The 23,522-nt window shown below is 40.1% G+C and overlaps 2 protein-coding genes across 4 annotated transcripts in view; both read left to right on the plus strand.

The window, feature by feature from the left end:
• Positions 1-9,532, plus strand: part of kaznb (kazrin, periplakin interacting protein b) — a 109,809-nt gene extending 100,277 nt beyond the window's left edge. For 2 of the 3 annotated variants that reach the window (XM_034584754.1, XM_034584755.1), the window contains 10 exons: positions 1,592-1,772; positions 1,932-2,065; positions 3,224-3,347; positions 5,840-6,030; positions 6,120-6,238; positions 6,641-6,872; positions 7,136-7,237; positions 7,702-7,868; positions 8,439-8,535; positions 9,371-9,532. In XM_034584754.1, coding sequence (XP_034440645.1) covers positions 1,592-1,772; positions 1,932-2,065; positions 3,224-3,347; positions 5,840-6,030; positions 6,120-6,238; positions 6,641-6,872; positions 7,136-7,237; positions 7,702-7,868; positions 8,439-8,535; positions 9,371-9,532 — 1,509 coding nt within the window. Of the gene's footprint in view, positions 1-1,591; positions 1,773-1,931; positions 2,066-3,223; positions 4,877-5,839; positions 6,031-6,119; positions 6,239-6,640; positions 6,873-7,135; positions 7,238-7,701; positions 7,869-8,438; positions 8,536-9,370 lie in introns of those variants that run through there. The other variant, XM_034584757.1, reaches the window with a different exon arrangement.
• Positions 9,533-13,309: 3,777 nt separating this feature from the next.
• tmem51b (transmembrane protein 51b) lies at positions 13,310-22,568 on the plus strand. The gene is made up of 4 exons (XM_034584759.1): positions 13,310-13,663; positions 14,263-14,364; positions 20,078-20,489; positions 21,036-22,568. Exons 3-4 carry the CDS (start codon positions 20,080-20,082, stop codon positions 21,490-21,492), a joined length of 867 nt encoding a protein of 288 aa, XP_034440650.1. The 5' UTR covers positions 13,310-13,663; positions 14,263-14,364; positions 20,078-20,079; the 3' UTR covers positions 21,493-22,568.
• The last annotated feature ends 954 nt before the right edge of the window (positions 22,569-23,522 follow it).

Consider the following 23,522-nt stretch of genomic DNA (forward strand, 5'->3'; position numbering starts at 1 on the left):
TCAAGGGCGGATCTATTTTTCACTTTGTTTAACATTGTGGCTCTGGATCTGGCTAATGATCTGGATTTTGTGAATTAAAGGTGGGGGGGGGGGGTTATTGAGTTACTGTATGGTAACAAATATTCCTTTCAACTATATCAGAAAAGGGACATTCTGCCTGTTTAATCATGTTTTTCTCGTTGACAACAAATCCCATGAAAGTTTGAAACCAAGGTTCTGTTGGTCTGTGTCTTAATAGTTTCAGACTCCACGACTCGGTTTGTGCCGCTCAGCCCCAAACCGATTGGTTCCAGCTGAAAACGTACATTTAAAGAAATGGGTGAAATAAATACTTAACTTTTTCACAATAGACTGATTTTGTAAAACAGTGGGACACTGTGGGTTTTAACAAATAATACTCAACAAGGAGTTAATAGTTTAATCATTTTATTATGACTATATTCTATTTTCATATTGTTTAGTTAGTCAGCAGTGGATTGTTTATGAGCTGCCGACTGAAAATGAACTCAGTGTTTTTGTTCATCTTGATGAATGTGTCATCCAGTACACTGATGTGCCTCAAAGAGTTTATTGTAAATATAGAAAATTGCTTTCTTCAATCCATATCCAGCTGAACGGCAGTGTGCACATGTGTGTGTACACTTTCATGTTTACAATACTTATGTGAGTCTCTGTGATAAAAGACGAGACAAGATTATTACTATTTATTTAACTGTCAATCGCAAAGGCAACACAGTGGTTTTCATAATGCATGGAAGAAAATACATCTAAGCCAAGACAGAGAAACATATTTTACCTTTAATTAAAAGATTGAAACTATGCGTGTATCCGTGTGAGTTTTCATATTTTACTTATTGCATTTTATAAATAACTTGTGATATTTTATAAATAACTTATTAGATTTTCTTAGTAGATTCAGCAGAGAGAAAAAAGAAAAAATCCTCACACAATTTGTGCTAAAATCAATATTCCTATAAAGTCGGACTCAACACTCATTACAGAAAACAGAGGAATAGAAAAACCACAATCGATTCTAAATAACCTCAAGTGATTTAACATCAACATGGAAATGTTTCTGTACAAGACCTCAGAATTTCCACCGTTTACACATTTAGACAACAAACATGCATTTGAGGAATATCTGACATTAAAGTGATCGTTTGTTTGTGGAGCAACTTTATTCGTCCAAATTCTCGCAGCCTAGATGAGGTCCACCAAAGACTGTATATCAAGAATGACGGCTGAGTGACTGCCAGCCAAGAGTGAAGCCAAAGCATCTCGATTGCCACCTGGTGGCCGGCTGCAGTATATGTCATAAATCCCGCCTCCTCTATGTTAATGGTTGGGACATCGACCAAACTGAAAAGTCAAAATACCACCTCAACTCCAACCACCAATCACTAGACTCATGCAGACTCTGGCTCCAAATGCACAAGATGGCAGCATTCAGGATGTTTTGGCTTCATTTCTGCATAGTGGGGGGCAGTGGATCCATCTTTATATATTGCCTTTATTGTATACTATTATATTTGTCGATAAAGGATTGGATTTCCTCTCACCTCATATGTACTGTGTCTTGTGTGTTTCCCAGGCGAAGCAGTCTCTGGCCACCCTGACAAAAGACGTACCGAAGCGGCATTCGTTGGCCATGCCGACGGAGCCCGTGGTGAACGGCAGTCAGGAGTGGGTAATGCAGGCCGACCTGCCTCTCACCGCCGCCATCCGACAGAGCCAACAGACGCTCTACCACGGCCACACCACAGACAGACAGGGTAGGCTCTCTTTTCCCCTTGGCCTCTCAGGGTCTAAGCTGCTTCGGTGTTGCATTTACAGAGCCGACACACTAACAGAGGGTTCCCTCGAGGTTTCTCATACTAACTGCAGGAATTTTTCAATTTGTGTGTGTGTGTCTGGGGGGTTTGCGCCTCCAGCTGTGGTCAGAATCAGCCCCTGTCACTCTCGCCAGCCCTCGGTCATCTCTGACGCCTCGGCAGCCGACGGGGACCGCTCGTCCACGCCCAGCGACATCAACTCACCTCGTCACCGGACCCACTCCCTCTGCAATGTAAGAGCTGCCTGGCCCCCTTGACCAAGTAATCACACCTTCTTCTCCTGTTTGTGTCCGTCCCTCTGTCCTGTCCTCTTGCTGGGTGTCAGCCTGCCTGCTTGGTGGTGGTGGTGTTGTTGTTTTTTTGCATTCAAAGTCACTTTAAAGCAGTAGTTTGAAGTTGCGTTTTGGATTTCTTGCCAAGAGCTTGATGTGTCTCTCATGTCTGTTAAATAGGAAGCTGCTCCTAGCAGCTGTTAGCTTAGCTGAGAATAAAGATTAAAAACAGAGGGAAACAGCTGACCTGTGTGTATCAAACATAGACTGAATGTAAAGATGGACGACATGGTGGCAACTCACCAAAAGAGAAGCCACACTATCTTGGTCGCCTCCTGGTGGCTGGCTGCAGTATAGGTCATAAATCCTAAATAATCCATGGTGTCCCCATAAATAATCCTCGTACATTTTTCTGATAGGTTTGGTTTTATTTAGTTATTTGATGCAATAAAAACAGAGTGAAAGGTCATGATTGACAGCTGCCACTGAATTGCGATTGCAGGAGCGCATTTATTTGCAGGACCTCGATACCACGGCTACTGTGCAGAATCCAAATGACCTCAAAAGCACAAGACGGGAGGAATTGGAAACGTGTCGTAAATTTTGATATACATTGTATGCGGTCCATCCCAATGAAGCACAATGGACGGTGTAATTTTATATTTGTCATTTTCATCTCGCTTCTATGGTGTCAAAAGGTGATCAAATTAACCAACCACCACCTTTAAAGTTCACAAATTATCTTAATAGTTTACGTTTTACAAAAACTGAAATGTAAAATTACAAGTTCAGGGGTTATGGGCAGTCAAACCACAGAGACGCTGCGTTCAGCTCATAACTTTCATAAAACCCAAACATTTTTACAGTTCAGTTTTTACATTGATGAAACAAATAAGATATGATGTTTTAAATTACTGAACTTTAGAGGTGAACGTCAGCAGGTTTTGTCTTTTATGCTACGCTACCCAGCTTTGTTTTTACCGTACAGACATGAAAAACACATCAACCTCATCAGACTTTACGTCCAACAAATAACCGCAATTCCCCCCAAAATGTCAAACTGCTGCTTTCCCTCGGCCGTGTGAGAGGACTAACCTGAGTGTCCTCTGCTTGGTGCAGTCCATGGAGGACCTGGAGGACCAGAAGCGTAAGAAGAAGAAGGAGAAGATGACTCTGGGATCTCTGTCGCGCGTGTTCGCTCGGGGCAAGCAGCGCAAGTCACTGGACCCCGGCCTGTTTGATGGTACAGCCACCCCTGATTATTACATAGAGGAGGATGCCGACTGGTGATACTGTGTGTGTAAGCGTGAGTGTGTGTGCGTGCGTGTGTGTGTGTGTTAATGTGTGGATATCCACTTGGCTTTAACTGTGTGTTCAGTTTGTGGAGGGGGGGAAATGGGGTAAATTTTAAAAGAGAATCCCTTAAAGAGACTGCTATTCTATAAATGTACAGTATATTACCCTTAAATTGTGTTTGTAAATTAGATATATATTTATAGATGTACATGTATGCATATGTATATATGTTTACATGCTTATAAATATATACAGTACATGGGGTTATTATGATGTGTAGACATGTTTATGCTGTATTATCTTCCAAATGGCGTAATGTTTTATGTTTTTTATAACTGGAGACTTGAAGGACTGCTGTTTATATGTACATAGGAGTGATTGTGACACTAGTGTTTTTACTGTAAATGTCATTTGGCTTTTGTTACTTTACAGTTGCTTCTATCATGCTTTGCAACACTGATTTCTATGTTTCTTCTTATTCCCAATTTTATTCAGCCCATTTTTTTACTATGAGAGAAGAGATATTAGCTGATTGACCTGGAAAAAATGGATCTTTCATTGGCCAAATTTACTTGTTGATGTGAAAATACAGCACTTTGTTTGAGGGGCGTTGCTGTGACAGGATCGTCATCGTATTCCTGTTATAAATACTGGCTCATGGTATTTGCTGATAATGACACCTCAACCATTTAAGATAAAAAAATATATACATCCTCATTTACGGACTGCTAATTAGGGCTTCAGAGTCAGACTTCCATAAAATATGACTTAAACGCACATGCACAAAGAAATATAAGAAAATGAACAGCAATGCATATCCAGGCAAACCTCTCGCCTGCTGTCAAATTCCTGTGCAAGTGCCAAAGCTAAAACGCTCATCTTTGAAAAAAAATCTGCATATCACTGTGTCACTGTTAGCACTAGCCTCATAACATTGTTTTATGTCTGACACACGTCTCACTGAGAACTAACTTACGTGTCGATACCAGACAGTGGAATGTGCATTAAACACCTGCATGATCCCTGTGTGTCGCTTCGAGAAAATGTCCATTCATTACCGATCAGATTTAATAATCTCCACACTCCTGTGTTGCTCCTGTGTTGCCTTCTCCTCCCTGTACCGACTTCTCTCTCCTTGCATTTTGAATGCACGGCCCCTTTGTTTTCTGTTTATTTTATTTTTTCTGTTACTGTTTCTTTTTTGTAGAATTCCTCCTCATTTCTCGCAAATGTGGCTCTACAACGATTCTCTGTCGAATGCTTTGTAATTAAGGAGATGTTGCATAAAAAGATTAAATCTATTGAAGTATTTTATTTAAAAGAGAAAAAAAAAAAGACACAAACAAGAGGCGACTTCAGATATTTATCTGCTGCAGCTGCTGCGGCCAGATGTCAAGGAGGTTTTAGCGTTTTTTCGACAAATGAATCATAATTGAAATGAAATCTTATTTTAAAAATAAAACTAGTAACTGAATACATCCGACGTGACCTTTTTCTGTTCCATGAGTAATCTTGTTCTTGTGTGCAGTCTAACGTGTCTCTCCCTCTCCTCCTGCCATTTCTAATGGCAAACCCCCTCCTGCCAGTGAGTAACTCCTCATCTGTGATTACCAGCTGTCTGTTTCTGCTCTCTGGGGATTATTCATGTCACTCAGGTCCATCGGAGAAAAAAAATTGTCTCGTTTTTTCTTTCGTGGAAAGTCTTATGAGAGATGGTGGACTTTGCATGCAGCATTTGTTGTCAGCATGTGGGGACGAATCAGGTAAACACGCAGAGTTCATCCTGGATTTGTCGGTTCAGTATGAATCAGTGTTTCCCTATTGTTGAGATGGGTGGGTAATGGGCGGGAGCATGATGTTTTATGAATAATCCCTGTGTCTCTAATACATTACCCTAATGGTCCTAAGTCCCTTCATAATCATCAAGATAGTAACAAGTATTTTAACTTTTACTAAACGATGATACTGTAGTTTTAGACCTGGACTAAACAACTACATCCTCATGAAAGAAACTTATGGGTTACATTTAACCTATTTGACACAATTTTAAATTGCGAAGCACTCATTTGTGTTATGTTTATTACTTATTATCACTTATTATATAGCTATTTGTAGCTAGTGAAATTCAACTGAATAGTCCTGGCTCCATCTAGTGGCCATGTGTGCAATTTCAACACAGTGAATATCAAAATTGGATAAAGGAAAAGGTTGAAACAGTTTTTCATGCAGCTGACTCGAGCAACAACAGAACTTATTGAGTTATTTTAGTGTAGCATCCAAACCAATGTCGTGTATCGAGGTGGAGGAGAATTTTTCCACTCTAACACCCTCTGATACTTTAATGTCAAACTGTCTCCAGATGAGTCTTTTGTTTTGATTTCCCTCTGACCCTGAACCCCTCCTGTATGCCACACCATAACCTCTCCCGAACCAATCCAGACTCTGACAGCCTCACACAGCAGAGCCTGTCCGACGGCGAGGAGCAGCTCGACCGCCTCCAGCAGGCGGAGCTCACACGCACCACATGCATGTCGCTGTGGAGGGCAGGTGCAGTCCAGGCCTGGATGGAGGTTGTCATGGGGATGCCCATGTACATCCGATCCTGCTCTGAAAATATCAAGAGTGGCAAGGTACACATCTGGTACAAGTGGTTCCTCTTCGGCTGTTTGTAGTAAGTGGGTGCACTCAGGTTTGATAGGTTTGGACTTCTGCTCTTTAGGTGCTGCTGGGATTGACAGATGAGGATTTAGAGCTGGGTCTGGGAGTCAGTAACCTCATTCATCGCAGGAAGCTGAGACTGGCCATCGAGGATTACAGAAGAGCGGAGGGGGATCAGGGGTGAGCAGCAGTCTAAAGAAAAACTCTACAGAATAAGATTCAAAACAATCAAAAAACCCATGAGGTGTGATGTATTACTGCAGATTGACAGTGTATAGAATAGTTAGAATTAGATGTACTTCAATTACCAGTAAAAGAAAAAGCCAGTAACTTAATATATAATATTATAACACCCTTATGGGTTATATAGTATTTTTGCATTACGAGTGTTTTTACTTTTGATAGTGAAACTGAAATTTCTTAATTATACTTTTAAGTAATATTTTGGATCTTGTTCTATTAAGAGAGTGTTTTTTAAAAAAAATGTTTTTTGTAATATTGGTACAATTACTGAAGTAAATAATCTGAACATCTTCCACCACTGCTAATAAAGTGTGTCATCGGTATCTAATCATCTTGTAGACTGTCAAAAGCCTCTGAGATGGATCATTACTGGGTGTCCACCTCATGGCTGAGTGATGTGGGCCTGCCTCAATACTCTCAGACCTTCCAGAGTAACTTAGTGGACGGACGAGTGCTGAACTCTCTGAGCCGCAGAGACCTGGAGAGGTTCCTCAACATCGGGGACCAGTTCCACCAGACCAGTCTCCTGCTGGCGATCCAGCTGCTGCAGATTCTCAGCTTTGATAAAGAGGTGAGACTATACACCAGAATTTGTAATACTGACACTGAGTTGTCTTTTTTCTCAAGTAATCATTCCTCAATGGCTTTAACTCAGCCCCACTGACGTCCTGCATGTGATTTTCATTAGCATCCACCATAGCTTGAGGCACACAGAAGCTGTTGGTGCTGCATTATCTCAGCAGGCCATCATCCTTCCCTGACCTCTCTCCGTGTTTTGCTTGGCCCCTGCCACATTAGCACTTCTGTGGCTATCTGTGTGTTGTGTTTTCGCAGGCCCTGCAGGCACGACGGGCAAAATGTGAGCACCAGGACCGTGATCCCATTGTTTGGACATGTCACAGAGTAATGAAGTGGATTAGAGACATAGACCTCAAGGTGGGTGGGAGGTCAGTGACGGCGTTCCCTTTGCTCGGGAGTTTTCCAGCGCAGATTGGAACCAGATCCCGCACATTTTGTGTTTCTTGGTCTCCCGCGAACATAATGATAGCTTTGTTGCTTTGTTGCTTCACCGCAGCCGAAAGAAATACACAGAAAAAAACACAGGTTTTGCACAAATAAACACAGCAAACTACTACACATGTGTTTTTCTGGCTTAGGTATCCTCTACTTTGACATAAACATGGAGCTCTAAAATCCCAAACACAATTTCTGCCCCACAGGGACAAACATCTATTTGTTTTAAAGCCCCATCATGACTGTGGTTTCTCTTTACATGCTATTAAATCTGACCTTTGCACCCTCCTGACTACTTGGCTGACTATAGATAGCATCTGAAGTGATTCTTCTCAGCTGTGCTGCACACAGTCAGATACAAACTGCCTCTGCGTTTTGCTCCTCAGGAGTTTGCAGACAATCTTCAGGGTAAAGGGATTAACGGGGCTGTGTTGGTCCTGGATCCCTCCTTCGACACTGACACCATGGCCAAAGTCCTGTGTATCCCCGGCAACAAGCACATGCTGCACCGGCACCTGTATGAAGAGATGAAATCCCTTGCTGTTCATCACAGGTCAATCAAAATCTGCTCTACACAAATTACTACCGAGCACAAACCTCCGCCAAGGCACAACAGTCTCCTTAAATCCAATCAGGCAAAACCAAATTGGACAGTTACAGAAATCCGCTCCCTAAATATAAAATATTTGTCTCATCGAGATCCATGATTTATTTCCTGGGAAAGTGGTGAAAATGTTAAAAAAAGTAACACCCTATCTAGCAATGTTTAAGAAATGGGGGAAAAAAAGAGAAATTCTGGATCTGCCCCGGAGCCAGAAACAGACCAAAACTCAGTGGGTTCTTCCCTGACCGACACCACATCCTCCCAACAAGCTCCGTGTTAATCCGCTCAATTGTTTTTGTGTGTTATCTTACTCACAAACAATCAAAACAACAAACAAACAGACAGGGGTGAAGACATAACATCCTTGGCGAAGGTAATTATAACTTGAAAACATTCTACCTAAACAGGAAGGATGAGATAAGACCCCAGGGTTGTGAAATGTGACAAATCGTGAAACAAACAAAGAAATAATCCCATTTCCAGTAAATAAAATGTCTTGTAATGTCTTTGCCTTCACAGCAATTCAGATCAGGCCAATGAAGTTATCGGTTCTTCTTCACCTGTGGCTGTTAACCGCTTCACTGAGGAGAGGGTCTCCATGAGAAGAACTGGAAAGGTATCACACGGCTGGAATAATATTATATCCACTTCACAGTATAAAATACAATCACATCTGGTTTTAACATCAACACGGCTGTCGAGCAAACAAACAAACAAAAGTCATAAATGTGGCTCAGTAGTTGAGTAGTTGTAAAACGTCACATATTTTCCATGCTTATGTGAACAACGGCCTTTCAATGACCTTTCCTGGCATTGTAGTGATTGTCACTGATGATTCATAATGTTTCACAGACACATTGTAAAAGCATCCACACCACACACTGCAATACAGCAAAATGCACAGCATACCATTATGTCTGTTTTCATAGGAAGCTCAAATATAACTATTTTAAAAATTTGTATTGACAATGAAATATTTGATCTAGGAAATTCAATTACAATGTATTTCATTGCTGCGGGAAAAAAAGCAGCAATGTTAAAGCAGCATTCTGCTCTTCAAAATTGTGTTTTTATTTTGATTTGGGTCAAGAAACAATAAAAATGTAGAAGATAATAACACGTACCTCATGGAATAAGTGTTTATTGGACTTGTGTCTTGGGGACATTCTTGCCTCGGTCAGATAATGGACAGTACAGCTGACAGGAAATGAGGGGGAGAGAGACGGGGTTGACATGCAGCAAAGGTCGCCAGCCGGATACTAACCGAGGACATGGAGATTACATGATCTGCATCTTAAACTGTACAACATCTGGTCATTTTTATTGGACAGCTTTACTTAATCATACGAGTAAAAAACAGTAAAGAGGCGATGCTTTAAACAAGGACAATGTCACATTCTTAAGAATACGCACATGTACATTTTGTGCGTCATGTCTTTTCATTTTCCCAGAGTCCGCTGAGGTTACGTGCAAACAACCACTCTGTGGAGCGGAGCCTGGGCTTCCACGGCAGCTGTGGGTCTCTGCCCAGAGAGGCCAGGGTGCAGGCTGTTCCTCGGGCCAGAGGCAGCCCCATGCACACCTACAAGGGCGTGGAAATCACAAACGTCTGACTCCCGCGGCGGAAAAATGCTCATCATTGTTTACATTGTTGTCGTGTTATGCTCGTTTACTACTGAGAGAAACCTACGCTCAGCACTTCAGAGGCAGCTGTCGTGAAGCGTATTACCACATCATTTAATTATTCAATTCATTTTGGCCTGCATAGGAATCACACATTCCCCCGAACAGAAACACACATTTTTGACCTAATGTTGTTGTAAATATAAATGAGAGGAATCACTTTGGGAACATAAAGTTTTGTTTTCAACTGAATATCCAAATGACTTTCATATTATGACTATAGAAAAAAACAGTAATGTTGAAAATAACTATATAACTGTTCAGTGTTTTTCTCCTTTGATGCCTTACATGAAATAGGTCTCATATTTATATTATCTTCACGGAACGTCTGTGGTCTCAATCAACTATTTTCAACAGCTCAGCCCTTTTTTGTTCACATACTAAATGAAGAATTATGCCTTAGGTAGAGAAGCAGACATAATATTTCACAGCAGAGATACTGTACATATCCCCGTTTATCTTCCGAGGACTGTGTCATGTCAGCAGCTCTCTGCGTATACGAGGGAGATGTTGGCCAGAGTTTCTGGCTCAAATCGGGTCCTCTACCTCCCTGTGACCCCCCCCCCTCTGCAAGTTCGTCATCACAATTATTATGAAATATTATAAAATAAAAGAATTATTAAATAGTATCATTATTGTTAGTACTGTAACAGATAGATCTACATATTTTAAAACCACAATAAGATATTTTGATTGCAGACATTGATTTGTCATCAATACTATCAAGACGTAAACTTTTTATGAAACAGCAGATTCTAGCACACCAGACAATCTTTAAAGTTCAAACTGTACTTTTAAAATCTCTCTTCTCACATTGTTACATTCAATTAATTAATGAACTGTGAGGAAGATGTTTTGGTTGTTACTGGAATATAAATTACTAACAAGACTCATCCATGGTGATATGTAGAAAACGATCCTGTTGAATGTTGGGTTTTGAAAGTGTGTAAACTACAGAGAGAGACTGTGTTTATACTGTGTAAGCACTGAAGAAAAGGGACAGTGCTGTTATATCTTAAATGGGAGAATTGAATCTTTTGTACAGTTTGATCATGTTTTATAAAACAAAGTTGTGTTAACTTTGCTGTTCCTGTGCATGAGAACACAAATATGAAATGTCACACTGTGTGCAGCTAAATCCCTGAGGCCAATCCAGGTTGTGTCTAACAGGTTTTTCTACAACTTTTTGGGCGTTTACGACGTTCACCAACAGCAGGGCTGCTAAAGCGGGAAGATCAGACCAGTTCAAACCTGTAGACAGAGAGAAGGAACTCTCGTGATGTTCACTGTGAACTGGGGTTAGTATGACGCGCACTGTTTCTCCTCCTGCCACAGCTTTTTTTTACATATACACCAACAATACAGGTGGAATTATTGTCGACTGTCATATTGTACAGTGTTTACCTGCTCATCATTTTCAAAACAGCTACAGTAAAATCTGTGTTAACACAATAAAAACGTTATCTGCTGAGACTTAAGTTATTTGTTTATGATGATTTTGTAAAGGGTGTATTTGTACAACACCGGGTTTTGCTGCAGCAGCTCCTCTTAATTTTATCGATTTTGGACGCAACATGTGTTTCAGTGGAAATAGAAACTACACACACAAACTATTTATTGGTTATTTTGTAGAGATTTAAAAACACATGTCAGCATATTCAGATATTTCCTACTCACTCTACACAGGTTGAATACGACTCATCTGAAATATCTATTATTCTATGTTTACATACAGTCAATTAATCAATCAAACTTTATTTATATAGCACCTTTCATACAGGTTAGTGCAGTTCAAAGTGCTTCACAAATGACTGGTGAGCCAAGGATGAGACAGAACAATGAAAAACCTCATTACAGTAGGAATGTAAATAAAATACTTAAAAATTTACAATTGATTACAAACGTTTTGTCATCTCATTTTCAAACCAGACCAATGTCTTTGTTCATTCCCCAGTGGAATAGTGGAAAGCGATTGTTTAAAAGTAACAAGTAAAACTTTGGAATAACGTCGCACACAATCTGGTTCAATAAACAGCCGCAGCGACAAATCCAGGACTTTGATATTTTGAAAACAGCCTCAGTTTTGAAAAAAACGTCATATTAACATGTTTGCTTCAAGCTAGTCTTTGAATTGAATAATGCATAAAAATTCCTGTTTGCTACAGTTTTAATTGTCTTATAAAACTTTATCTAACTGCCACGTCTGTAAAAATGGGTTTTTCACACATTCACACCAATCGTCCCAATTAAATGGTCAGAATTGGAATTATCATAGAAAATTGCAGATGATTTATGTGACATAATTATACAAGATGACAATGTTATATTGTACCACTCTGGATATGCAGGCCTTAATTAAATATTGAACAATCATAGCCCTAGTTGTTTTACATGGGGCTCAGCAGTGGAGACACAACTAGGGGCCTTGCAGCAACGATTGAAACAAAGACAACTGCCATCCAAAACATCAAGCGCAGTTCACAGGACAAGATTTGTCCGAGAAGGGGAACAGGGACAGAGAGGGCCCCCTCCACCAGCCAGGAGTGGTCAGATGGAGCAAGCCAGAGACTGGGAAATGTTGGTGGACGTGGGCCAGCGGCTTACAGTCCCATCACATATTGTCACCACCACCCTTAGACCAGACCTGATACTCTGGTCCACGCCCTGCACGTTGTCTACTTCATAGAATGGACAGTACCCTGGGAGGATGTTGTTGAATGCTTGGTTTTATGCAGGGATGGCATCTGAGGCAGAACATCGTGGCTGGAATAGAAAAGCAATAGTTTGCCTTGTGGAGGTTGGCTGCAGGGGTTTCCTTCATCATCCACCATCAGGTTGCTCAGAGATCTGGGGATCCATGGACAAGCCCTGCACCAGACCATAAAAGAAACATTACACACTGCAGAACGCAGGTACACAACTGAAGATATGTCCCTAACATCCACTGGTGGTCACTAACATCCGCTAACATCAACTGGAGGTAGACATAAATTTGGGCAGTAGAACATATGTTCTCCATCTTGTCCTATGTTCTAAAATGGGAACGTTTAGTTTAAAAAGACATAGAAGTAATGATGTCTGATCTACTGAGCAGCCACATGGCTTTCATAGTACTGCCATACAAGCCACTAGCCAGTCAGATTTACCTTTAGCCTCAGCATACCCTCAAATTCGGCCAAGGCCAAAACACCTGATGACGCTAATGTACACAACTTAAATGATGTACCTATAATCTGCTGCTGGCCGTTAACACCTGCAAACATCTACTGGCACAATGAATCTAGAATCTAGAATCTTAAGACCACAACATTGTTACAACTGCTGGTTTCTACTTCAACGCAGCACAACCAGAGACAGCTTGCAAATAGAACTTTGTTTTATTGATATTGACATAAACGTCATCACAGATAAGATAATACTTTAGTTACCGTTGCTGCATTTTTTTCTCTTATGTGACAGTAAATTAGGCGTGCTCTGTTTTTTGTTTCATTTTAGAAATTAAAAAATCATAAATTGAGAAACTTGAATTGAATCTTAACCTAACTTGACTTAATTTATGTACTTACCTACTTTACCTAACTACGTAACTTAACTTGACTTTACTACTTAAAAACCTCACTTAACTTTACTTAACTTAACTCTACATAACTTCACTCAACCAAGTTATTTTATTCGACATTAATTTCAATGTATTTCAACTCCTTTGTGTCAGTCACCAGCGGAAGTGCCGGGAGGAGCACTAGGACCGGGGGGAGAACAGGTCCCAGTCCCGCTTTACAAACAGGAGAGGGAGGAGGTTTGTCGGCGGCTGGAACGTGAACAAAGTTCCTGTGAACTAAAGTTCAGCGGGGCGATAAATTATTATAGAAACAAACCGACTGGGTGGTTTTTAAAAGTGGAGCCTGAGCTGAGCCGGACGGGACCGTCGGTTGCTGTTGTTGTTTGTATGTCTGTGTTTTGTTCCAGTTTTCGCTGAGTGTGAGTCTGATCTTCCTGAAAACACCTGCGTGCTTCAGGTAACTCACCGATGAAGAGGGAAGTGTGAGGAGAGGAAGGAGAAGGTGAGGCCGCCGGTCACCTCCATGATTTACCAGTTCTAAGTGGTGGGTGGATGCTTGTTGGGATATTTTGTGTCTCAGGTGTAAAATCAGTTAGTGGACAGGTAGATTTCCCTGTGGAGGGGCAGCTCCTCTCTCTCTCTCTCTCTCTCTCTCAGCTCCTCCCCACAAACAACGTGAGCACACACACACACACACACACACACTCTCTTACACCATTTTTAAACTTGACTTCTCCTGCTCCAGCATTGGGTCACTGGTTGAGCTGTTATGGTTTACTCCTGTATTTGCAGCAGTGGCATGTTCTTTACTGGTTAAACAGCTTTTTACATTCTGGAAATGTGCTGATGTTGAAGAGGACACACCCATGCACGGTGTCCAGCAGGCCTGCAGCAAAGACACAGCCCATCAGGAGGGAAATGTCACCGAAGGTCGTGCTGTGGCATGTTGTCTGTCAGGCTCACAGAATTGATACATGACACGTGGTCCTGCTGCATTAGATGTCATGATTTATGTGTGACTGCAGGGAAAAGGCCCTCAAATGGCAGCAAAACCCAGAAATCTGTCACCGTTCATTCACCTGCCGCCGATCTGTTTCACAGTTTGTTCACCTGAGGATCAAACCCTGGATGCGCCCATCTGTACTGCAGTTGGAGGAAGTTAAGAGCAAATCAAGTTCCACTCAAGACCACGACAACATTAAGGTGAGGACTGAAATAAGTTTTACTCATTGGTGCATAAAGTTAAGTTTCATTTATACAGAGTAATGGTTATTTTACTCTGTATTGGTTTCCATTCACTTTAATAACTTTTAAAGTTGTGGTTAGGTTAAGATTCATTGAACTAATTTGCTAGAGGATTTTCGATTTATAAATCTTCAAATATTTCTACAATGAAATAAATATTATTTTTCTACATTTCGAGATAAAACGATGTAAAAACTTTGACACAATTATATTGAAGGCAGGTTTTAGTTTGCTGAAAAAGTCAGAATATCATGATAGTCCAATGTTCAGTTCCCCCCGACAGCAAAGTAGACCAACAGACTCAGGACTAGAGTTCAGCAAATTACTCAACTTCAGATAAAAATAAATAATTATGTCACATCCCTACACTCTGCTTAGACAACTGAAACAAATCTGTAACACATTTTTACAACACACAACAAATGCATGTTGTTTGCTGCGCCTGTTTCTTGGAGACTTTGGTTATTGCTGGACAGCATCAACCAAATCACCACAGTAAGTACTGTATTGAATGATTGATACAGTACAACTAACCATCAGGTATTTTACCACGGTATACCTGAACATACATACATACTTATGTAATAATATACGTATGTTCAGGTTTGAATTAGGGATGCACCAGTCCAGCTTATTCTTTCCTAATACTGATATAAATACCAATGTAATGCCAGCGTTTTCTTTCATGTAAAGTAACATGAGGTCATGGGAAACACAAGTGTGCACTCAGGCATGAATGATTGAATGAATGAATGAATGAATGAATGAATGAATGAATGAATGAACGGTGACAGAAACACAATTTGTTTTAATGATAATGACATATAAACTCTATTAAGTTTGGATGAGTCCTTTCTGAATTGCTATTTTAGCTGATATCCATTTAGTATTGGCACCAATACTGATCCAGCCCATTGGATCAATATATCCTCATGCCATAGTGCATAGAGTTTCATATTTATGATCCTTATAATAAGAGCATGGGTGCTAGGACTGTACAATATGGCTGGAATGAATACCACTACATGTATATGAATATTGTCTGTCATCAAAATATGATTATGAAACAAATTAGTGTAAAGTTATGTGTATTTTGATGTTTAATACAAAGAACTGTGCTTCACTATAATAGATTATAGCAGACTCAAGGTTCTCTTACAGAACCTGATTGGTCCGGAGCTTTGGTCCATATCACATGGTTCAAATCAGCAGTTTGTGTTTGATGATGTTCTGAACTGTTGATGTTGAAGCTTGTCATGGTTCTGATCATCTCAATAAACCTGAGACTGTTTTCTCATCTGGTGTCAACAATAACCTGTCAAACTCAATGAAGTCAATAACTTTTTTAGTTTACGATAAAATAACGTAATTATCTGAAACAATAACATGATAATATCACTGCAACAGGTTTCTTCTGAAAGTTTCTTAACAACATTTCCAAGTTATTGCCTTTCATGCTTTTTATTTATTCATAGAACTGAAATCCTTGGAAGGAGTTTCCCTGGCAGCACTGATCTTCAAATTGCTGAGCCTCATCTTTTTTAACTCAGTCACAGTGAGCGCAGATATTTTAATGTAAAAGAGTCGTTTAGTGACAAAAAGCTGAACTAGCAGAAAGTAGAGGATTTAAATATCTGCAGGAGGAGATAGAAACACCTGCTTCAGCATCACAAGGTAATACGCCGCTGTACTGATGCCTGTGTATCAATTACACCTTCAATAGACCAGGGATAATTTATTGTTCTTCTAATTCTCCTCTCCCGGCCTCTTTGAGTCATGCATATCCTACATTCAGGACCCCTGTATTAACATCCGTGCCTCCCTGCCCCTCCCATCATTTGTACGTCGGAACACGGTGACAGGAGCTAAATTGCAGGGAGTGCTCTGCATGAAGGGTTGGACTAATTAACTGGAATTTATGCACCCTGAGTGTCATGCTTGAAATACTCAGTCCTTTAAATCCTGAATGAAAAGTTCTTCATTTAACGCGTGAAGACTTTTTAACTTTGTGTCCTGTCCCGAGAACAGAGCAGCAGGTTATGGGTATGAGGGCGGATGCTTGAGATATTAACTTTATATCTATCGATTTATTAGCTTGAATATGAGGCCATATAAACAAATTATCTTATTCAGGATTCCTTTTTCATTACATTTTACTGAGTGATGTGAATATAGATTTGTTTTTCTATTTTCTGATCCTTCACAATTTATCATACTGGACATAAAAGGCAAGGTCAAACTGCTATTGATCTTATTATGATCTCACACAGATGGTGTCATTGTGTTACTTACTGTACAAGGAAAATAAGGACCTGGTTAACTGAACACAATTCTATTAAAATCAGATCCCTTAGAGGATATGACGAAGTTCAAGGACATGCTTTAAGAATATGGATTGGTCTAATATTATGGATAGTTGTAACATAGACGTAGCATGAAATGACATCGACTGTAATTTTTCTTCAGGTTTCAGAGAAAATGACTATTAAAGGAAATGAAAGAAGAGTTCAGCCTTGAATAAATTGATACATTCTGGACACTATACATTTGAGAAATAATAAATTTCAGATTTGTAAATTAAACACAAAAAACATGGAAATAAAGTGCACAGAATAGTAGACAAAGGCAATTTTTGCTATCTGACAAAATCCTTATTTTAAATTAACCATAGTTCCGAATTACTATGGATCTCTAAGCTTTGATAAAGCCAAGCTTGCTGAAAACTCAAAAGGGTTTTCTCAACCATAGCAAGTGACTTAGTGCAGAAACCTTCAGTCACTACAGGGGACTACGTGAAATCTATGGTGAAAAAGTATGAGGAGATCAGGGAAGAGCAGTTTTGTTTTACGCCGATAACTACAAAAATCACTAAAACACTTAAGGGCTCCGATATTACCAACGTTATTGCCCTGGATGCCGTCCCACCTGAGTTCCAGGGAGATGCTGAAGAGGTTATTGCTCCCTGTTTCACACACTTGATAAATCTTTTAATTTCCCACTCAAGAGGCCCCCAGGAAATTTTAGTCTTACATATTCTGACAGGTACGCATCAGAACCCTAAAGATTTTCCCTGTGGTGTCCCTCAAGGAAGCATAATTGGTCCTTTATTTTTCTTATTGTGTATTACCTTAATGATATGTAGGCAGCGATGAGACCATTAAGCTTTGTTAGCTAGCTTTACTACTTAGATCTCACTTTGTAAAGAGCTCCAAAACATAAGCAGTTGGTTATATAACAAAAAGCTATGCTTGTACAAAACTGAATGTAATGTTTCAAGAACAAGAGTGAACTAAGGGAATCGTCCAGGTTATTTGTTGAATGTGATTGAACAAATACACAGGACTATTACTTATGTATGGTGTGAGGTGGAACCATGTATGTCCAGATCCAGAGGGTCTATTTCCCTCATGGTCATTTAGAATGTCAACTCGGAGACAAAGTTTTTGTCAAGAATGTCCAAATTCCAGGATAACGAAACAATAGTAGACACGTTCACATGGACATGAATTTTCTGATATTAACCCGATAAAGGCAATTGTCTGAATAAGACACTGACATGTAAACAGCATTTTTCTGATTCCCTAAACCTAAATAAGGTCTTACTCTGAAGAATCCATAATCAAATCAAGACATGTGGAGTATTCCGATCCACATTATGTGGACATGTACACATCTCAATCACAATATAACGTCTTATTGGGGTTTTGACAGAATACTGCGACATCGACTTAGGGCAGTGATCAAATGTTTGATGACGCATGCCCCTGAGTTGGAGTGTAAACAAGTAGTCGGATGCAATGTTGACATGAGTCATTATCAGACTATGCTCTGTAAATGGGAATATGATTGGAATATTCTATCAGCCACTCATGTAAACATCACAATAGAAATAGTTATGACTCCACCTGGATATAGTGGTGAACCTAAAAAGAACCAAATATAATGACGTCCGTCCTTCATCTCGGTCCACGAGCGGACATGAGCCAAAGATATTTTCAGCAATGAATTGGCTCGCTGTTGAAGGTAGAGTTCATCTGTTAAAACTTGTCCTGGTTTATTTGAGTATTTTCCGTTTGTTGGTGACATTAGTCCTAGTATATGTAGGTGTACATGTTGAGCTGAGTCTCTTTCTGTAGGTCAAACTGTTGAAACATTTACATTATAAGCTTCACAATCCAAGTCTTTTTTGTAGGGTTGTTGTATTGCATTCCATTTCATTGTACAGGTTTCCATTTTAATTATCTATTACTGCACCTGTATGTCTGGGTCTAATTTTTTCTTCCATTGTGTCATATTGTTATTTTCATAATAAATGTGTGTAAGTGATATATTTGCATGAGATGGAGCGACGCTTGCGATCTGGTTCAGGCCACCAACTCGAGCTGCGCCGCTCCAATCATGTGACATACATTATGTGACATACCTAACTCTCCACAATCATCTATAATACACACCCACCTTATCAGGCAGTCTGTTTAAGCAGAGAAAATGTCCCACCACTCCCTTTGCCTGCCCCGCACCTGCGTCAGTATTGCTGCCAGTCGCTTCAGCCCCTCCACCATCCCAGCATCCTACTGTAGGCTCCGACGGGGGGGGGGGGGGGGGGGGGGGGGGTAATAAGCATCATATAAATATAATCATACCCGGGGGAGTGATTAAGTTGGCGCCTAGACGCCAAACACAAACATGTTCTACTGTTGCAATAAACATTTGAAGGTGAGTTGTCTGACTGAATTGCAGTTATGCTGCTAAATACCTTCTACATTACACGACCATTTTTGCAGCCATTCTTCGAGTGTGAGTCATAGCTGTCAACGATTCAGTCTCTCAGGTTTATGTTTGTCATGTCAAGACATGTGTGGACCTTCTTACTGCTGCACTTGTTTCCTCATAACCTGTTTTGTCACACCAATTCTGCTCCAAATGTAGCAGTCTCAGTGCTTTTTGTTTTGAGAGTGTACAAACCACAAACTAACAAATGTATCCACAACAGATACAGCTCAAATTCAAAACTTTCAAAACTGCCACATGGTTTTAACATTTTCAGGTAACAAGGACTTACAGTACATTTCCTGAGAAGGCTTTGGTGCAGCAGGAGGCGGGTTGTGTGTTGGACAGAAGTATACAGAGCGGTTTTTACATGGACCGTGTGGTGTTAGAGATGAATGTCTGTTATCAGTCGTATCAACACTGAAGGTTAATACTTCTGTGCCTGCCTGAACTTATGTGAAGCCCTATTGAAGCATTAGGTGGATTGGGTAAATCAAACTCTAAAGATTGATGCACTACCTCTGAAATCTGTTCATCTTGAAAGACCAATTCATTGTTTTTCCTGAATATTTTTATTGCCATATTTTCTAGAGTCACACAGGGACCTTCCTTTACTTTGATGCACCTGATATTTTCTCATATGATACTTCCTGCATATTAGAAAATAGTTTCACAGTTGTAAGGAGGTCTGCAGAATAAAAGAGGCATAAACCAGAAAGGAATCTTTTAGGTTTGCTTAATGGCAGAGCAATACATGGTTATGACCCATCTTTGTTGGCATTACTTGACTTATCTCAGAGGTTTATAGTAGAAGAGTTCCCAGTTAGATTTTGTTTAAGGCTCCTTATCTCTGGTATCTTATCTTTATCTTTGTGGTTGTCTCTGTCATTTGTCCTTTTAGGGATGTGTTCCAACCGTAGCATATGTGGCGGCAACAACCGTCCCAACCGGTCCAGCTCAGAGGGCACCAGTTCAGGCGCCCACTATGCCCTGTGCGCCCTGGGAGTCGGACTGATTGCCCTGGGTATCGTCATGATTGTGTGGACTGTGATACCCATGGATGGAGAGAAACCGGACGAGCCCTCCAATCCTTCAGTCAACTCCACCGCAGTATCTGACGGCGAGGGCGGAGACGAGGAGGAAACTGACCACACAAAGTCTTCGTCCGTGGCTATGGTGCTGGTTGGGGTAGGAGCAGTCATGCTGCTGTTGTCCCTTTGCCTCGGTCTGAGGAGCAAGAGGAGAGCCCGCAACAGACCTACCCAACCTGTGGCTGCGGGAGGCACCCTCATGAACCACGTGGCTGGGGAAGAGTGAGTGCTTTATGATTTAGATTTTGTTTCACACTTTGACTTTTCTTAGATGTTCTTAGAACTTCCAGTGCTGCTGCGATTAAGAATATTGGGAAATGTACAAATGTAAAATTGTTTTGTTTTCCAGTTCTTGAACATTTTTAAACCGGTATTTTGAAACCATTTGTGGATTTAAATATTCCACTTTTAGGATCTGAAAATTCCTTACTTGCATGATAGTAGCATTTCCTCTGAGACTGACTCAGGAATTACAGTATTGTGGCCAAGACGTCTCAAAGAAACGCCTCAATGAAAAACACTGATGCAAACGCCACAGATGTCTACGGGCGTCCTTCTAATAATGAATGTTTAATTTTTGCACAAACAAAAAACTTTGGCTTGAATATTTACAAATAATAACTTTTAAAAGGGAGGAACTACAAATATGGTAGAAAAACAAAGAATAGTTTACACATATAGTTGTAAATCCAGGGTTTGTCTCATTCAAGGAAGTTGTCTGGATAAAATCCCACATATTAGACTCACTGAACGTCGCCTCCTTTCCAGAGCTGTGGATCCAATCACATTCACCGTGCCGAGCTATGAGGAGGTCATTGGCAGTAACGACTACCCCGTCCGTCAAAGTAACCTTCGCAACAGCACCTCCCAGCTGCCATCTTACGAGGACATCATAGCAGCCGTGGAAAATGAGGGTGCGGACTCCACAGACAATCCCAGGGAGGACACCCCTCTTAGTGAGTCCACACCAGCTCCCGTCCAGCCCGCTGCTGAGTCCGCCCAGGCCGACCCTCCTGGCCTGACAACTAACCCCAGCCTGCCAACCCGTAGCACCAGCCGGGCCAGCCGCTTACTGCGGCCCCTGCGGGTGAGGAGGATCAAGTCGGACAAATTGCACCTGAAGCACTTCCGTCTCCAGATCCGTAGCCCCACACAGAATCCGGTAACAATTGAACCCATCACTCCGCCACCGCAGTATGATAATGAGATGCCTGAATTAAAGTAGGAGCTATTCCCTCATCTCTCCCACACTGTCTGTTCCTGATGAATCCAAAAATCTCAGCATTAAAAGGACTAATGATACATTTTGAAAGCCCATTTTCTAGGTTGGTATTAAATAGGTTAACTGTGGCTGTGTGACGCAGGCCGTGCAGACACTTTCCTGAGATGAGAATATTTCAAACTTAATCTCTTGTTTTTTATCTGTGAAGTTTGTGATTGGCATATTTATTCTGTTATAATGCATCGGTTTGAAATGACCCGCTTTCACATCTGAGATTATTTTAAACATCATGTCAAACATAGGGCAGCCTCTCAGTTTTATTTAATATCCAGTCGTTTTTCACCTCACCTGGATTTATTATTGTTGTATTTTGAGTTTGATTAGTTTTGAACTGTGGAAAATTTGAAGCCATGGCTTGCATTTCAGAAAGGGGTAAAAGGGAAACTAATTAATTTGCAGAGGTATTAAAGTATCATCAGTGACAGATTCACCACTTTTCTGTGAGTTGTAACCAAAGAAAATGCACTGAGGCCAAAAACTTTGTGACGAAACTTATGCTTATAAATGTTTGTTTGTTTAAACTGTCTTGTTTAAAAGGAACTTGTTCAAATTACCTTTTTTGATACAGATATTATGAGAAGAAAATATTATATGGAACAGTAAAACCAGAAGTAAACTACTGATTATTCTAGTACGGGATGTGATATTAAATGTGCTTTGCTTCATGATTTTAATAATAGTTTAAATGTTGAAATTCCTTTTGAATTAGTGTTTTTCTCTTTCCTCCAGGATCATGTCAAGATTTTGTTTTTGTTGCAAAATGTCAATGTAAATAACTTAAATTGTAATTATTCAGTAGACCATTGTTCATCAATGCAATGACCGGTAACAACAAATAGCTCTATTAAATACAGATTAAATCACCAGTAGTGCCATTCAAACACACGAATAAATTATTGCTGCATTTTCTGATGATTTATTTTTTATTTGCCTGCTGTAGATTCAAGAGAGCGGCTTATTTTGAGAGCGAGAGAGAGATATTGTCTTTATACTTTCAGTTAATAAAATCTAACTGCAGATGCTTGCTTTGTTCCTCGTATTGTGTGACCGTGACAAACTCCATGTATTCAAATAGTTGGTCCCAATTTGTTACACCTTTTGCATCTATTTCCATGTGGTCTTAATAGTCGTTGACTGAAAGTTAGTGACCCCTAGTGGTTAAAAAGGGTAAAAGACTAAAGTGAGTTGAAACTTTGCTCCAGTTCTTTTGTATTTTAACTGAGTGGGTTCTTTATAAGAATAAATAAGTAAGAACAAGATAATAGTTGTACAATTACTGCTGATATGGATGAGGGGAGAAGATATGGATGTAAAGATGAATGTGAACAGTAAGAACAGGCGTCTTGATGACTTCCAGTCTTCCCATCATAGTTTAATTTATTATATAGGGTTTATATAACTGCAACATTGGTATATAATTTGTTTCAGATTCTAAATGCCATTCAACCCTCAGATGTATAGCAAAACCTCCTCCAGTGGTAAATGCATTTTACTCTTAAGTTTTTACTTTGCTTTTATTTTAACTATTCATGTTGCGGTTTGGTGAGAGTCTATTTTTTCTAAGTAAAAAAAAAACCCACCAGGTCAGGTTTGACGCATAGAATAATGTGGCTGTGTGTTGATGCTAATCACATCTGAAGTGTGCTGCACAGTAAAAATGCATGTATACCTGGAGGTTATTTTAAATTTCCATATACGTATGGGTCGAATTTAATCCACATATGGAAGTGGGCTCAATATAGAGAAGAAAGAAAAAGGTATAAGAATTAAAAACATGAATCGGTCAGATCAGAGGCGATATTACAGAATTATTTCAAGTAGATGTGCATGTACCTTTTATTCTTTACAACTTTATTAACCCTAAAAACACATTTTGTCATCACGTTTCCATTGATTGAGGAAGTATGCAGATCTTTTACTTGTGTACAAATAAAATAGTTTACAAATAAAAGTCCTGCACTGAATGTTAATGG

The sequence above is a fragment of the Hippoglossus hippoglossus genome, chromosome 5 (assembly GCF_009819705.1).
Source record: "Hippoglossus hippoglossus isolate fHipHip1 chromosome 5, fHipHip1.pri, whole genome shotgun sequence".
In the NCBI taxonomy this organism is placed as follows: domain Eukaryota; kingdom Metazoa; phylum Chordata; class Actinopteri; order Pleuronectiformes; family Pleuronectidae; genus Hippoglossus; species Hippoglossus hippoglossus.

Excerpts from the sequence above, each read along its gene's own strand:
- tmem51b (XM_034584759.1), top strand. The coding sequence starts at position 20,080 with ATGTGTTCCAACCGTAGCATATGTGGCGGCAACAACCGTCCCAACCGG. Across the intron at positions 20,490-21,035 it reads AACCACGTGGCTGGGGAAGA|AGCTGTGGATCCAATCACAT; the intron begins GTGAGTGCTTTA and ends CCTCCTTTCCAG.